At 45.9% G+C, this 15838-nt stretch overlaps 1 protein-coding gene across 2 annotated transcripts in view; it reads right to left on the reverse strand.

The window, feature by feature from the left end:
• Positions 1–15399: 15399 nt before the first annotated feature.
• plod2 (procollagen-lysine, 2-oxoglutarate 5-dioxygenase 2) overlaps positions 15400–15838 on the reverse strand; it is a 34153-nt gene continuing 33714 nt past the window's right edge. For both annotated transcript variants that reach the window (XM_081696065.1, XM_081696064.1), the window contains one exon: positions 15400–15836. In XM_081696065.1, the coding sequence (XP_081552191.1) occupies positions 15594–15836 (243 nt within the window). In that variant the 3' untranslated portion in view covers positions 15400–15593. The remainder of the gene's footprint in view (positions 15837–15838) is intronic.

The raw sequence follows: 15838 nt of genomic DNA on the forward strand, positions 1-15838 counted from the left end.
ACAGTGCAGGATAGCGATCCGCGTGTACCTATCATGCAGTAGCTCATGCATTATCCATGATATGGTCATAACTAATCACCTGATAGGTAGAGGCATGGATATGTGCAATGACCTGACACTGAAGCAGCAAACATTAGGTTCTGCCATGATACCAAGAACTCTTACAGAGGCCTTCTGCTGACAGATTACACTGACTTTGAAGTGTGGTCATGTTGTACAGTCTTCACGCCATATCCATCTGCGAAAAGACAGATTACCTTGAGCTACAGTTTCAGTTTGTCTGCTTTTAAACAAGCGACATAAACTTACTTCTCTTAGATCTTTGCACGAGATTCTGGCTTTTTGTTCCTAAGACGTGAAGCTGAACACTCCAGTTGTATTCTCGTTTTTACTGCATCCTCCTTATGGCCGCTAAAAGCCGAGTGGAGTAAGAAAACGGCCCTTTTTCTCTTCTTCACAAACTTTCCCATCCCTTTCACGCTCCTCAAGGACAAATCCAATGATTTTATATGTGTTGTGCCTCTCCCGCCACGCTCTTATGAAGTCTCTAACGTTTAGGCAGAAGTTTAGGAAGTTTGTGTCTCATTAAAAGCTTTAGGTAAAAAAGGAAAGAGACAAGCAGATGATATAATGGGAAAACAAAAGCCATGGTAGTAAATATCTGGTGAATAATTAAGTCTCTCCGCTACACTCATTCTCCTTTGTTATGCAAAATAAACAGAAAGGCTAAGAAACTGCTTGTCAGGAAGCAAAATTCCAACTCCACATGTGGAGGAAAGTCCAGGGTGTTTGAGTTTATAGTAGCCTTTTTTAACTGCGCAGAAACTGTGCAATTATCCATGACCTTTACATGTTTTTTGGGTTTGACTTGCGCAATTATAATCTCATATTGGAGTAGTTACAAACAAGAATGAACAAGGCTGCAGTGCTAGCTCAGTGGTTCAGGTACTCAACTAGTAATCAGAAGGTTGCCAGCTCAAGCACCCACCACCAAGTTGCCACTGTTGGGCCCCTGAGACCCTAAACCCTCAAGTGGTAATAGTTCTAAGTCACTTTGGATAAAAGCGTCAGCTAAATGTTGCAAATGTATTGAGCTGCAGCCCTGCGGTATTAATTGCAAACAGAGATATAGAACATGTAGAGTTAGACAGATTAGCAACATTCTATCATGGATTAATTTCCAGATTAATTGTAGTCCCAGATCCAGATTACAGTATGTGTATTGAAATTCATTTTAAAACATTTTATTGGTCCTTATTAGAAAGAAAGAAAGAATTACAGTCGTTTCTGATCATCTTCCGCCAATATTCTTCTCGCTCTGCTGTACTAAGTGTTCACATGTAAAATAACCCATGATCATGTAAGATATCCTAACCTGTGGTTGGAGTGTGTGGAAACCAGTCCTTAGAGAAACCAGTCCATCTGCATATACTACTGCCTACTGCTAGTGGACATTCACATAAATTGAGTCAAATTTCTGAAATGTAGTTGAAACTGTAGAAAATAAAAAGGCAACTGAAATGGAGTTGTAATGACCAGTAATGCACCGGGTCTTATACACGCTTAACAGATACAGCAAGTTCGAGCTCGGACAGACAATAGCAATTTTGCACAAAATTCGCCCCGTTGCACACATTTACATTGGGGTTCATCACGTCGCGTGACCAACTGTGACATTCCGTTTGCTTGTTCAGTCTGTCGGTACAAGCGAAGACAGAAGCTCTCTACAGCTTATTGGAAACTCGGACTGGCCGTGTGATGTATAATATGGCAAATATGCTGCCTAGCTCAAAGAACTGTATTCACCCAGAATGCTAGCTCTGGTAACCATTAATAAAAAGCCTAACTAGGATCTGGGAGTAAAGCCGCTGGTACTCTTTATTAAGCATGCACTCAGTCAAGCAGCTGGCACGGCCCCGAGAACCGGAGTGTCGCGAGCAGCCGCCCCGAGTCGTCCGTACCCAGCAAGGCGAAGAGACTCCCCGACACGTCACGTGCTGCCGGGTCTGTTGGGAAGTACAAAGCGCAGCGTGCGTCTAGGAGGGCTGTCGCGTGATACGGGATTCATTAGGACTCATTCATTTAGAATCGACGGGAATACAGCAAAACATTTCCTGTAGAAGAGTCTGACTGGCTAACACGCCAACTTTTCTTCTTCTTCTTCTACTCTTTTCTTTCTTATAAAGGGGGTAGGCTAATTTACCAGAACCTCCTCCATTTCTCTTACTCGTGGTTTTGATGCCTGCTGTTCCCTTGAGTAGGCCTGTATGTGATTTATATTGTTATCCCCCCCTCACAGTCTGTGACTTAAATTGGGGATTTAAATGCTATGTGTAGAGTTTATATCTCTACCAACTTCTAGAGCTGATCGGAAAGTAACGACGGTGTACACATATTAGCCAATATACTTTAAGCCTTTGATTTGCATATTAAAACAGTAACGGGATTTCTGTGCTATATCTCAACGTTCGATGTACAGTAAAGCGCTTTAAATTATACGTGTGCACTACAGGTCCCCTTTCTTAACTGATATTCTGGCGAGATCGATACGGTCTCCGCGATGGCAGTCCGTTCTTGCCCAGCAAGATCGAGTTTATCATTGGCGTTTGTATTCTTGACGGCGATGAAGAGCGGGTAAATTGCGTTGTCTCGTCTCGTCATCTTGATAGCTGTTGTGTTTTTGTGTCTGTGCTGTTTTCTTTGTGCTCCTCCGCCTCCACGGCAAGATTAATTGCCCTCGTGGCTCTGCCTGACACCAGCGGTTATGAGCGGGAGGAAGAGGGAGAGAATGTCAGTATATCAGCTACCTGCCGCGCTCTCTCTCTCTCTCTCTCTCTCTCTCTCTCTCTCTCTCTCTCTTTCCCTCTGTATTTTTCTCATTCTCTCGGGCTCTTCCTTAAATTAGAAAACAGGAGGTGTGTACAGACCAAAGCAAGCTGTCATCAGCAAACCAGATGGCTGCCCAAGGTGTTCAGACCAACTGCAATAACTGATCAACAAAGCAAAGAAGTATTCATCTTCAGATCAGACATATTAAAGATCACCGCTGCACCTTGGGACCGAAGAATTGGACTGCATGAAGTATTGAGTTAAATTCAGTTGACTGTTTGCCGGCGTTGCATGGCGGAGGCAAACTCTGCGACAGCTCTTAGTGAGGGCTCACGTAAAGAAACAAACTTTTCCTCCCATTTCCCTGTGTTTACTCTTTATCTCTCCGGGCCGAGCTGCTTATCACTCCCCTGAATGGAGAATTGCATTCCTTGCTAACACGAAATTAAAGTATTTTTTACAAGCCCGGTGAGTAAATTCTCCCCGGTGTATTGTGAATTCTGCCGTCGAGAGGCAACAAACTGAGCAACTGAAGTAACAACAGATATCCAAGCAGCAGCTCTGCTGTTGCATTTCCATCGGTGGGTCTGACCATTTTTCCAGCCTAATAAAGGCATTGTTGAGCAGATCTGACTCATTTAAGGCTAATGAAGGACATAGAGACCTAAACAGCGCTAAACTGGAGCTACAGACTAAATTAGAGTCTTAAACTGTTCAGTCCGTTGGTGAAGTCTGCTGTGTTTTGTTCTCGTAAGGTAATCCTACGTACTGCAGTGCTAAAAATGCAAACATAGAAGAGAGAAAGTAACAAGAAAGGGAAACTCTCCAGACGGCCGTGACTTCCTGTTCTCATTCATGTGAAAAATGAGGGTTGGAGCCCCATTTTTGCAGAGGCGCCGCTTGGGCCGGCTTACGGGACAGCCTTGTGCCGGGGGGGCCCTCGGGCGGAGGGGTTATTATGAAGCCGGTGCCCCTGAGTGGTGACATTTATCAGACACAAAGAGAGGCGCTTCATTTTTAGTTGTGTGTGTGTGTCTGTGTCTGTCAGAAACGTGTCTCTTATGGCTCTAACATGACCAGATTAGCCAATTCTCCGATGCTGGCTGACTGTCTTTCCAATGATGAGCTGTCTGGCTGCCCCCGTCCAGCCGTGCCCAGTGCGCATTGGCCCAGAGGACGGCCTGACAAGACTCGTCCACTCCTGTCTGAACGAGTACGGCTCTGCGTCAGGACGCGTCCCCGCTCACCGGGCCACACTCCGACCTTTCCGCCAGTCACAGATCGAGTGCTTCTTTTCGTTTCCTTATTTATTTACGTTGCCTAATTGTTGGGTTATGAGGCAACGCACGTTCATTATTTATTTATCTTTGTTTGTTTGATTGTTGCCATAGAACCACAGCAGCACAAACGTGGACTGCGAGCCTAATGAAGTCGTTTGCGTGTTTGTCTGTGTGGCGCCGAACACACCGGAGTCACGCGCTCCCCTGGCTGTGCTCGTGTCGGAGCAGATGCTCTTCCTGCGGCCTGCGTCAGCCGCGCGCCCTGCGATGACAATAGCGTCGACGAGCGCGTTCGATTAACGAAGCGCCGTTATTATTAAACGGTGTTTGCAGACGATGACCTAGTTTGACCAAGTTTGCGCCCGATGCGTGGTGGAGGGAGAGAAAGCCCTCTAAGCCCATTAGCGCTGCAAGCACCTCGACCACGCACGAACGCCCTACACGTTTGATTTGCAGCGCTTTGCTGACCCCGTGCGGCGCGTAGTGGACTTTCCATATGAGACAAATAAATAAATAAATAAAAATCGTGTGGAAAAGCTAACTATGGTTCCTCATTGTATTGGACGTTTATACAATGAAATGCACGTGTTTGGTGGTGGGACTACTGCCTTAGGGGCTTTCTGGTGCTTCTATTTAACGGCTGTGTTGAGCAAAGCGCCACATTTTGCCAGCCGTTTTACTGTGGAGCATCTGCAATTAGACTGTAAAGGTCACAGTTAGCCGGCTTCTGCCAACGGGACAATTTTATGGCTGGCATTTCCTTAGAATGTAACTACAATCAGCAATTAATTATAATCCCATTAAAGACAAAGCTTTGTTCATTACGCAGTCTCTTAAATAGTGACTGGGGAGAGCTAATCAGCAGAAAGACAAGGTACGGTGGCTCTGATAAACGAATGATAATGAACCTTCCAGACGACGGACCCAAATACACAGAACGTTCCCCTGCACTCGCTTGAAAAGGTTTAGACCTGAGGGGAGAGGCCACCAGGGGTATGATGAGAAGAAATCTCAGGCGCCTGCACTGACAGGGAGACACTCTCGCTGTTCGATACAGAAACGACGGTCTGTTAGCAGAGGCATCGATGTCCACCAGGGGGCAGAATTATATATACTCTTCCTCCCTACATGTTTAGAGCAGGTACTAATAAAATACTATTTGTTATAATTACAAACCACTAACGAGCAATGTAAAGAAAAACAAATCTGAAGGTCTGATGTTAGAGTTGACATATCTGACATAATTATACACTTGTCATGATTTGCATAGAATATGTATATGAATGCAAAGATACCTACAAGTTTTATGTTTCACAATCTTTGTCCACAAGGGCCACATTTTATGGCCTTCTCAATTCTAATATGTGATTTTTTGACTAATTAAAGGCTTATTAAATTGAATCAGTTGTGCATGGAGCAGGGAAAACACTACAATGTGCTGTTCAGGTGTTTTCAAGAACAAGGGCTTGGAAACACTGGTGTATCATTTCACCTTTTGGTCCTGAAAACCAGAATGGGCCCAAGATGCCGCACTAAAGTGAATGTGTGCAAAATAGAGGTTTACACCAAGTCCATCAGCCACACTGCATTGACTCTGATGGGAACCTGAAGAAGTGTCTGTGTGTGCTGGAAAGATCCAATCTATTCATTTTTTTCTTGTAACTTTAGGGGGTGTTTGCAACCCACAAATCTACACCAGGAACAGTGCTACTCCCGGGCAAAAGCTTACAGTCGTTTTACTGTGTGAGCAAGAGATGGAAATAAAACATGCCTTTGTCAGGGAGGCGTGAGCGTACGTTTGCTCTCCTTGTACTGTTTTATAAAGCACCACCTGCCTGAGAGCCACTGTGGAAATTTCAAATGAATGGTTCCTTCATTTTCTTGACTTGGGATTTCAAATGCATACAGTGATAAATAAAGAAATGGAGAGAGAGAGAGAGAGAGAGAGAGAGAGAGAGAGAGAGAGAGAGAGAGAGAGAGAGAGAGAGAGAGAGAGGAACAGGCTCCTGAAAATATAAAAAATAGATTTTCACTTCAAAGAACTCCAAATCAAGTGTTCACTGTGGAGGGATTCTGTATAGTCTATATGTCCTTATGTCCTTATGTCCATATGTCCATATGTCCATATGTCCATATGTCCTGAACTAAATTGTTATTAAGTCTCTATTTTACCATCTATTTTATTTGCACAGAAATCCAGCTCCTTAGAAGGAACCTGACTCATCACATGGCCATAAAAGATTGGATGAAAGGTGGACTGCTGTCCAAAAGAGTCCCACCAAACACAGTATCACTCTCAAAAGAGTCCCACCAAACACAGTATCACTCTCAAAAGAATCCCACCAAACACAGTATCACTCTCAAGAGTCCCACCAAACACAGTATCACTCTCAAGAGTCCCACCAAACACAGTGTCCCTCTCAAAAGAGTCCCACCAAACACAGTATCACTCTCAAAAGAATCCCACCAAACACAGTATCACTCTCAAAAGAGTCCCACCAAACACAGTATCACTCTCAAAAGAATCCCACCAAACACAGTATCACTCTCAAAAGTGCCTTTCACACAGAGCTCAAATTATTAATTATTAATCTGATCTGAATTGAAAAACAGTCTGAAATTTACTGGCATCTTGGAAATGCGTTATTTTCCCCATGGAGCAAAGCCTTGGTTTGACCGTCTCCTTTTCTGTTGTATTTTATTCTGTGTGTGGTTTACATGGGCAGGCGTTGTGGAAGAGGTGTATCTGCTACAGACTCCCCTGGCACTGTGTGTAAAGTGATGTTCCTTTCCGTTATTCCTTTCTGCTGGTTACTATGACTTCATCGCTCCCAGATGCTGCCCTCTCTCACCTCTGACACTGCAACTGCTCTGAGGAGCTCCAGAATCTGCCTCATCGGTGGAGAAACCATTCCCTGCTTTCAGTACTGTGTACTGAAAACCAGGGTTCCTCCAGTGTGTGTGTGTTTTTCTTCCCAGACAAGGATTTAGCAGGCTGAACCGTGGGCGAGGTCACCAGTCTGCATGTTGCAATCTATTCGAATAAGAAGCGCTCTCGTCTACCCCTACCCCTTTTCCACCTCTGCCTATGACCTCACTCTTACTAACAAGTCTTGCCTTTGCTCACGGCCACGGGACCCAATTGCCTCATCACGATAACATCACATACAGAGGAATACCCTTCGTTACGGGACACATCACTCGCACAGTGAACGGAAGGACCCTCTTAGCTTCGCTCGTGCTGTGTCTGTCTGTCAGCGGCTCGCCGCACTGGCGGCTAGGCCTCGACTCCCCTACGGAGGCCCCGCGGTGGGGGAATTAAAGTTGGTTGGTGAACATTTTGTTCTTGCACTCAGTTCAGGTTTCCATGCCAGCCGCAGAATTTGAGCTAACCAGAGGGAACCTCAGTCACTTGCTGTGCGTTCATTCTGCGCTCATGTGCAACAACCCAATGCTTATATATAAAATGCTCGGTTTAAAGTAAGCAGTAAAAAAAGAAAACCATATGGTATGCCAAGCCAACATATATCCCTTACTTCCCCTCTACGATGATATTTTCTTATGCCAGCTGTGGTAATGAGTCCCTGGTTTAGGAAGCTTGAACCATGTGGAGGAAGAGGACATTCGCAGGAGTGGATTAAAGACACAGTCATCTGGAACGCGATGTAAACCTCACACCATGGGGCTCAGTCAGAAGCATTTTTAATGCCGATACTGTACGTTTAGTTAAATGATCTTTCATCCAGTAGACATTTACACTTTCACGGTACCCAAAAGTCTTTCATGTTTACTGTTGCTCAGGGTCCTCACTGCTGGTAAGCGCAGATTGAAGAGTGAGCTGGTTTAAGGGCTTTGGCACGTGAGAGAACTCAAACGTTTTAGAGTTTTCTTCTTTTAATGCACACCTCCTCGTTATGCTGCCCTGGCGTTTCATACCTCTGTAAGCAAGCAAAAAAATAACATCTAAAGACCTTGACATAATTAGCTGAAAATTCTGGCAAATGCAGACATCTAGTGGACAGAAAGACTTTCCAGTACTGACACTGCCCTCACCTTAGCCAGTGGACTAGAGTCCCACTGTATGGGACCTCACTGGATAACTCAGTTCATCACCTGTCTGTAATGACACACTGCAGTTCATCACTTCTCCTGAAACCCACTGCAGTTTCCACACACTCACTATTCTCCTGGATGTGGTAAATATTGAAAGAGATCCTTTAAAGAGACACGTACTCTAGGGGAAAACAGCTTGTTTCATTTGGGTACGGAATTCCACTTGTGTGGGGTAATGACCTCATGGTCTGTCTGTGACGATTGTGGTTGTTCGGTCCTTTTGGAGATTGAATTGTCTAACAGTAGTAACTTTAAAAAAAAATCAGGCTGGGCTATAATCTTTAACACATTCTGCCTCTGCCCCAAAAGCCTTCATCACATGGTGATGCTGTCACACAATGGTGCTGTCACATGCTGGTGATGTCACATGGTGGTTACCGGAGTGGGAATGTCTGGGAGGTTGTGGGGGTAAAGACGTTAAGACAGCACTGTGAGGAGACAAGCAATGTCCTTCCTCATGGGATGTGAGGATGTCTCCTCTGATGATGCATGTGAACAGTGTTCTCCTCACACCCCATCGTGTCAAACGAAAGCCGAACCCTGACCTAAGCCCCGTGACACAACAAAGTTCTCGGGGACGATTGAAGATGCGGCGAGCAGGATCTGTCCGGGACCCAAGAGCAGGAACCCAACGTGACGAAGCTTGCTTAGAATGAGCAGTTTGTGGAACCACGAGCGCAGCCCCTTTATCTGGTGGATGTGGCATGTCAGACTTGTTACCATGAAATTCTGTTCCTCGTAATAGTGCCTTATGTAGTGACCCAGATTTTTACAATAGTGAATATGGCACGAATGAGAGTTGCTAATTTGGAGGTGGGGCCAAGTAGGAAAACTACAGACATCACAAGTAGGAATGTAGGAATTTGATATTAAAAATGTGTACAATATATTTTGGAAATTTCATGCATTGGGAAAATTTTTGGAGTTTCAGTGGCTTTGTCCGCCATTGTTTATTGCTGCTGAAATGAAAACCACATCAGTTTGCAATGCCTTCTGGGTAATTCTGGGCAATAGTGCCAGCTCACTGTTGAGGCGGTATGAAAGAACTCACTAGGAAGAGCTTCGGCTTTGAGTGGAAAGTGAGCTGACGTGCTTGAGAAAACTACAGCCGATCAAAGACAGGCTGACTCAAAGACAAGGGGACGCATGCCAAGGAAAGACAGGGGCGTGTCTCTGCCCGAAATCCGAGCCTCGCCTTTGTCCAGAACACTGAGCAAAAACCGAGCACCCTGAAACCTGCCACTCTTACGTGTGAGGGAAGGGTGTGGTTAACTGTCTCGATGACCTCAGACCCACTCTGCATCCCCCTGCGGAGGCCAAAGGTGATTGCTGGTTGGCGGTTTATTTACCGTTTGGAGTGGTAGAAAACTGCCCACACTAGATTTTCCTCTATGTTGCACGATTTAAGAAAAAGCATCCTTGATCTTGATTGGTGAGCGGTTGGTGGCTCTTTTTTCGGTGCTCGGAGAAAATGTTAACGGGTTTTAACTTAAGTGCTCTGTTCAAAAGCCCAAAGCATGCTGGTTATGATGCATGCAGCTTCGTAGAAATCTACAGACCAGTCTGACTCTCCAGCTTCACAGTGGGGGCCTCTGCTCTTCATCCAGCCCATGTGTGATGGGGTGATGTGTGGTTTTTGGGATGTAGGCTTCCACAGAGTCCGCTTGTGGAATTACACACACGCTGGGATATGATGACATAAACAAAAAAGGATTCGTTTTGATCAAAGATTTTTTTGATTCTGTAATCAGGATTAACATAAATGAACATAAATAACATTCCTGGAGTGCCAGAATCTGAGTGATGTGATCAGTGATGTAATAAACTCCTCTACCCCAGAGTGCCAGCAGTGGTTATTAAATGTAAATGAGAACAACAGTTATATCTTGCTTCTGGTATAATATTTTGGCATCACTGTTAGCCATGGAAATGAGTGGTGGTGAGTATTTAGTAGTGTGTTTTCCTTTGTCATTGTTATCAGATTACAGAATACAGATTAGAGTTCAAGGTGTGGCATCCACAGGAGGCTGTACCCAGGGTCTCCTCTAGGGTAGATCTGGGTCTGTGTATTGAACCCGGTGCACATACTGAAACAGCCTCGAAGTCTTCAGGCTAAGGACAAAACGTTCTAGACAGCAGTATCTTTTCTAAGAGTGCAGACTGAGGGACAGAAGGTCTTGCTCATCTTGATCCTGTGAGGATGCAGAGACACCAAAAAGCTTTGCAGCTCAGGCTGTGTCGTACCGGATCGGGTACGTGCTGAAGGCAAAAAAGCCCAAGGCTGCCTGAGTCCTACTTCACAGTCGTTTAGGGCTTATCGCCCTTCCTTCTGACACGGACGAGGGCAGGAAGTAGTGGAGAGAAGCAGACCTTAGCTCCGCCCCCATCCGAGCTTCATGAGTCCCCCTTGGTCGCAGCCTCTCTGGGGTTTGTTCTGAGGGCTCCCACCTCCCCTCTTAGCCCCACCCCTCTGTGGGGTGGATTTCCTGGAAGGATTGATTTGCCAACCTTTGTCGGTTGGAAAAAGGAGTGTAGCTGTCCAGGCATCTGTCCCTGGCCCCACTGCAATGGGCGAGCTAAATATAACGCCTGCTGTCACGGGAACATTAATGTGATGGAGGAAATCCTGCCTGAAGAACAGGACCGAGGAAGAAAGAGAACCACCGTGTCCTGCAAGCAACATTTAACATCTTAAACACCAACTGACGTAAGCAAGCCCCACATCACCCTGGATATAAATGCACAACAAGAATATCCAGCAAGTGAGAGAGTGAGAGAAAGAAATTGTAAATAGAACAGAATAGGACTGTAGAGTAGAGTAGTGTAGAGTAGAGTAGAGTAGTGTAGAGTAGTGTAGAGTAGAGTAGAGTAGTGTAGAGTAGTGTAGAGTAGAGTAGAGTAGTGTAGAGTAGTGTAGTGTAGAGTAGAGTAGAGTAGTGTAGAGTAGAGTAGAGTAGTGTAGAGTAGTGTAGAGTAGAGTAGAGTAGTGTAGAGTAGTGTAGAGTAGAGTAGTGTAGAGTAGTGTAGAGTAGAGTAGTGTAGAGTCGAGTAGTGTAGAGTAGTGTAGAGTAGAGTAGAGTAGTGTAGAGTAGTGTAGAGTAGTGTAGAGGGAGAAAGATGGATGAACAGATTAAGACGAGTAAAGATGGTGGAAGAAGAGAAAATCAGGACAGGGAGGACACAAGAGAATGAGAAAAGGCCGAAGACATTTGCTCTCCTGTGGATCCAGCAGACACCCTGCTACAACAGAAAGAGGCCCACAGGAACCTGCTGGAGGTGAGGTGACGGATCTGGACTGTTCCACTCTCCTTCGGAGGTGGGGGGAGGGGGGATGTGTGTGGGGTGTGTGTGTGTGTGTGTGGGTGTGTGTTTGTGTGTGTGTGGGTGTGTGTGGGGTGGGGTGTATAGCTCTACAGACAACAAAATCTGCCAAATGAGATGAGGAATGAGACAGAGGTTTTGTAGAAATGGCAGTAGAGGTTTGCACTGAATTTGTACTCACTGAATTCAATGATATTTGGACTCTAACATATTTGTCCAGGCAAGAATGAGTAGATGTCCAAACACTTTTGCAAATTGCTCTGGATAAGAGCACATAGTAAATCAAGTAGAACAGATCATACAGTATGGGTTTGCTTCTATCCACCCTGTGTGTGTGTGTGTGTGTGTGTGTGTGTGTGTGTGTGTGTGTGTGCACATATAGACTGTTTGACATTCAGACTTGTCAGGACAATGATATGTCCTCTGTTCATTCTGACTGAGATCCATAGTCCTTATGCCATCCCAGCACTGTCACATAACTGCCCCATAACTGCCCAGCACTGTCACATAACTGCCCCATAACTGCCCCATAACTGCCCAAGCACTGACTCAGAATTGCCCCATTCTGATCACACTTGTCCCAAACAACTCGTCACACACTTCACCATCAACATCATACTGTTAGAACATCAGCGCTCCATAAATCTCTGTAGTTAAAACTACTTCCATGAATGCCTCTGCAACAAATCAAATCCCTTTAAACTGCATCTTTGGGTGCTTGTATTTTTAGTAAATATTTCCTTTCGCCCTGCACCCACCAACCCTGCAACCGCGGACAATCAATAAAAGTCTGTTTGGAAGTGTTGGGGCCATCTGATTGTTTTTCCAGGGCGTTGCTGTGTAATTTGTCTAAACGGAGCTGGGCTCTGGTAAACAGGCCCGGCACTGGGGGAGTACACAAGCATGCAATCAACTCTAATTGCTGTTTAGGCAAATGGGCGTGTTCCATACCTGAAAAAAAGAGTGCTTTGACTGGGGCCGTGACGGTCTAATGACACGTGGCTTTTTTCTGGGTGAAGAGAGCTGAAGCCGACACACGCAGTGGTGCCTCCAGGGCATCAGGCTCCGCCGCATCGGTCCAGGACTCTCCGTCGGACGCAGTTTTACAGCGGATTACTGCGGGGGTGAGCGGGTAGAAGGTTTAATGGGTGCTGGGCTGCTGCTGCAACCAATAGCTGAACAGTTTTAAGCGACTGGAGGTCTGTGGGGTGTCACACCTTGGATCTTGTCAGCAACAATGATGGTGTTGCCATGGTGATAAATACAAAAACACATTTAAACATTTAAAAATGCAAGGAAGAAGCAGGGTGTCAAGAGACTGCAATACATACATAAGGGTCCTTTTTCTTAAGAAAGGCACTTTTTCTTAAGAAAGGCACTCTCCCTCTCTCTCTCTCTCTCTTTCTTTTCTTCTAAAAGAAAATTAATTACATGACATACATATCCAGTGTCTGCCTGAATGGGAGCAGAGGGTGGATACGCAGACGACTGATGAGGCAGTGAAGCTGCATGGCGCAATAAGCACATCAGCCATTAAAAATGCAAGGCGATATGTATTTATTTTATTTAAATTATTTATTTTATTTGTTTAGTAAAAGATCTTTAGCTTTTTTTTCCCCTGGGCCGTCCTGCCGATCCTGTCTTTCCATTTGCTTCCCTAAATAATCAGGACATTTTTGTTCTGAAAATGTACAAGAAGGTCTCACTTCCTCAATAAAGAGAAAAGCAGGGACAACTAGTTACATCCGCCCGAGCCGCGTGTGAGTCAGGAGGGAGCAGAACGAGACGGATGTCCTGGAATGGAGATGTGAGCACCCCTCCTAGACACCAAGCGCAACCTGAAGGGAAGTGAAAGGGTTAAAGCGAGGCCTTGGTCAAAACTCCTCTAAAGCCTCTAATAGAAGAATCTCAGAGTTTCTACATGTGCCATAATAGCTGTCCATAACGGCACAATTCTTAATAAAAAAAAAAAAATGTCTCATATAGAACTTAGGTATTAATAACTTTTGTATTTATTATTATTTTTACTTATTAAAATAATACTTACTATTTATTTTGTATGAAAGGGGTCTTGAATCAATGTGTTCATGTGAAAATATGTTTTGTACTAACCGACCATGGAAAAGTGCAGTTTACAAATATATGCGACCAAAATTTGCAGCAGAGCAGCTCTGCAAGAATGCTGGCAAGTGTGAGGAAGGGCCGGAGAACGTTTCTCTCAGCAGCCGAAGGAGGTGTGCAGCAGTGCCTGCAGTGAGCAACGCGAACCCTGCAGCTCCCTCGGCCGCTCCTCCGCCCGCGGGCCCCGGTGCCACGTCTGCGGTGGGGACCGGCACAGACAGCTGGCAGCGTTCGCCACCCTGGTCCTTTAATCACGGTTGCTGGTGAACTCCGTGCACCCTACCCGGATGCCACAGTAAATGGGTTGGTGGCATACCACTGGTGCCACAGGCCCTGGGTACTCTTACACATAGTCTCACATTGTGTGCGCGCATGTATTGTGTCTGTATATGCGTGCGTGTGTGTGTGTGTGTGTGTGTGTGTGTGTGTGTACATATTTCTGTGGGAACAAATGACCTCGCAAGGATAAGAACATCTGACATGTTTGACCTTGTGGGGAACACGTTTAGGTCCCCATGGATACAAACGCTTTTTTACCAAAAAAAAAGGTACTTTCATTTGAAAAATCCTGTTTTCTCCCCTTTTGGTCACACAGAGTAAACAAGACTTTGTGTGTCTGTGTCCTCTAAAGTATCTTTACTCAGGTACTCCACGTGTGCATGTCAAGGTGAATATGTGCATGTTTGAGTGTGTGTGTGTGTGTGTGTGTGTGTGTGTGCAGGTGTGTGTGTATGTTTGTGTGTGTGTGTGTGTTTACTTTAATCTGTACCCTGCTGGGAGGCCTAGTTGCCTGTGTGGTCATGTCTGCAGTGAGTGTCACACAACAGGCACTCAGTGTCACTAGGCACCCTGCAGTTAGGGGAACGCTGCCTTTCGTTTGGCCGTCGTACATTACGTCCTGTACCAAGGCTGCCTTACAGCAACTGACCATAAATGCTATACTGGATATAAAGGGAGGGAGAGACCAGGATCTAAACTTCAGTAATGCCCTGCAGTTAGTGGCCTGTCATCAAAGTTTGGACCATGGAACGTCTGTGTTTCGGAGCTGACTGAGGGAGAAAAATGTAAATGAGTCCCGGTAGGCTTGTCTGACGTTACACGTCTGCTCCTCAGTGACCTGCGTCTGTGTGATCTCTTAGCCCGGTGTGTACAGCGCTCCCTCTAACCTCTGTTTGATAAGTTGGGCTCTGCGAAGCTGTTGGCTTATTAGTCCTGCAGGTTTCCTGTGCTGCAGAACGGCATCAATGTCACCTTTCAGAGGACCGGGACAGTGGGCTTGGGGCGGAGAGTGTGAGGGAGCTGAGAGACAGAGACCCCTTTCTCCGCCCAGGTGCAGCGTGACCTGTGGGCTCTGCTTTCATGCTCTCCTCTCAGTAGCTGCTCAGACATGTAGATGTAGCGGGAAAAGCCCCAGCAACGTGCTCCCGGGCAGGTAGCACCTCTGAGAGGCGGAGAGAGACGCAGCGAGGGAGAAGGAGAGAGAGACGTGAGGGGGAGAACTCCCCTCTCGCCTCTGTCCCGGCCTGGGAAGGAATTACACCTCCGCACCCCACACAGGTCCTTTTAACCTTCAGATGGAGCTGATGAGAGTGGATTTAACAAATGGCTGTGCATGTCCCCCTCAGACACACTTTACAGAGGGTGTTATACGTACTCAGGGACTCCTACCAAGCACAGACCCCTTCGTTACTGTATACATTCAAATTTATTTGCATAGCACTTTTTACAATATGCGGTGTCACCAAGAAGTATTACAAAAACGATCTATACAGAGAATCCAGGTCCAGGCCCCTAGTGAGCGGTCACACATGACAGTGTGAAGGAAAAACTGCAGCACGAGAGCACGTGGAAGAACTCCTGAGAGGAACTGATTTAAAGTGTATCCAGGCAGATAAGCCTAAAATTGACTAACAAATATTAAACAACCAATCAGAGACTAGTGGAGAAGGAGATGGCAGTGGTGACGGGCTCCTTGGTAACGTCTCCATGGCGCCCGGGAACAGTGTAGTGAATGTGGTTGTACTCGCCCCCCCTCGTCCTCAGGAGTTCTGCTGGGGTGTGAGACCTGTGCATGTGCAGTGGTGAGAGGTGGTGTTCAGGTCGGAACGGTTGGGTCCAGAAGTGCACGTGGTGGCTTTGCTTGAGCGATAGCTCAGAGTGACTACTGAAGATCT

This window comes from Electrophorus electricus, chromosome 14 (assembly GCF_041902795.1).
Source record: "Electrophorus electricus isolate QZ-2024a chromosome 14, ASM4190279v1, whole genome shotgun sequence".
NCBI classification, from domain to species: Eukaryota; Metazoa; Chordata; class Actinopteri; order Gymnotiformes; family Gymnotidae; genus Electrophorus; species Electrophorus electricus.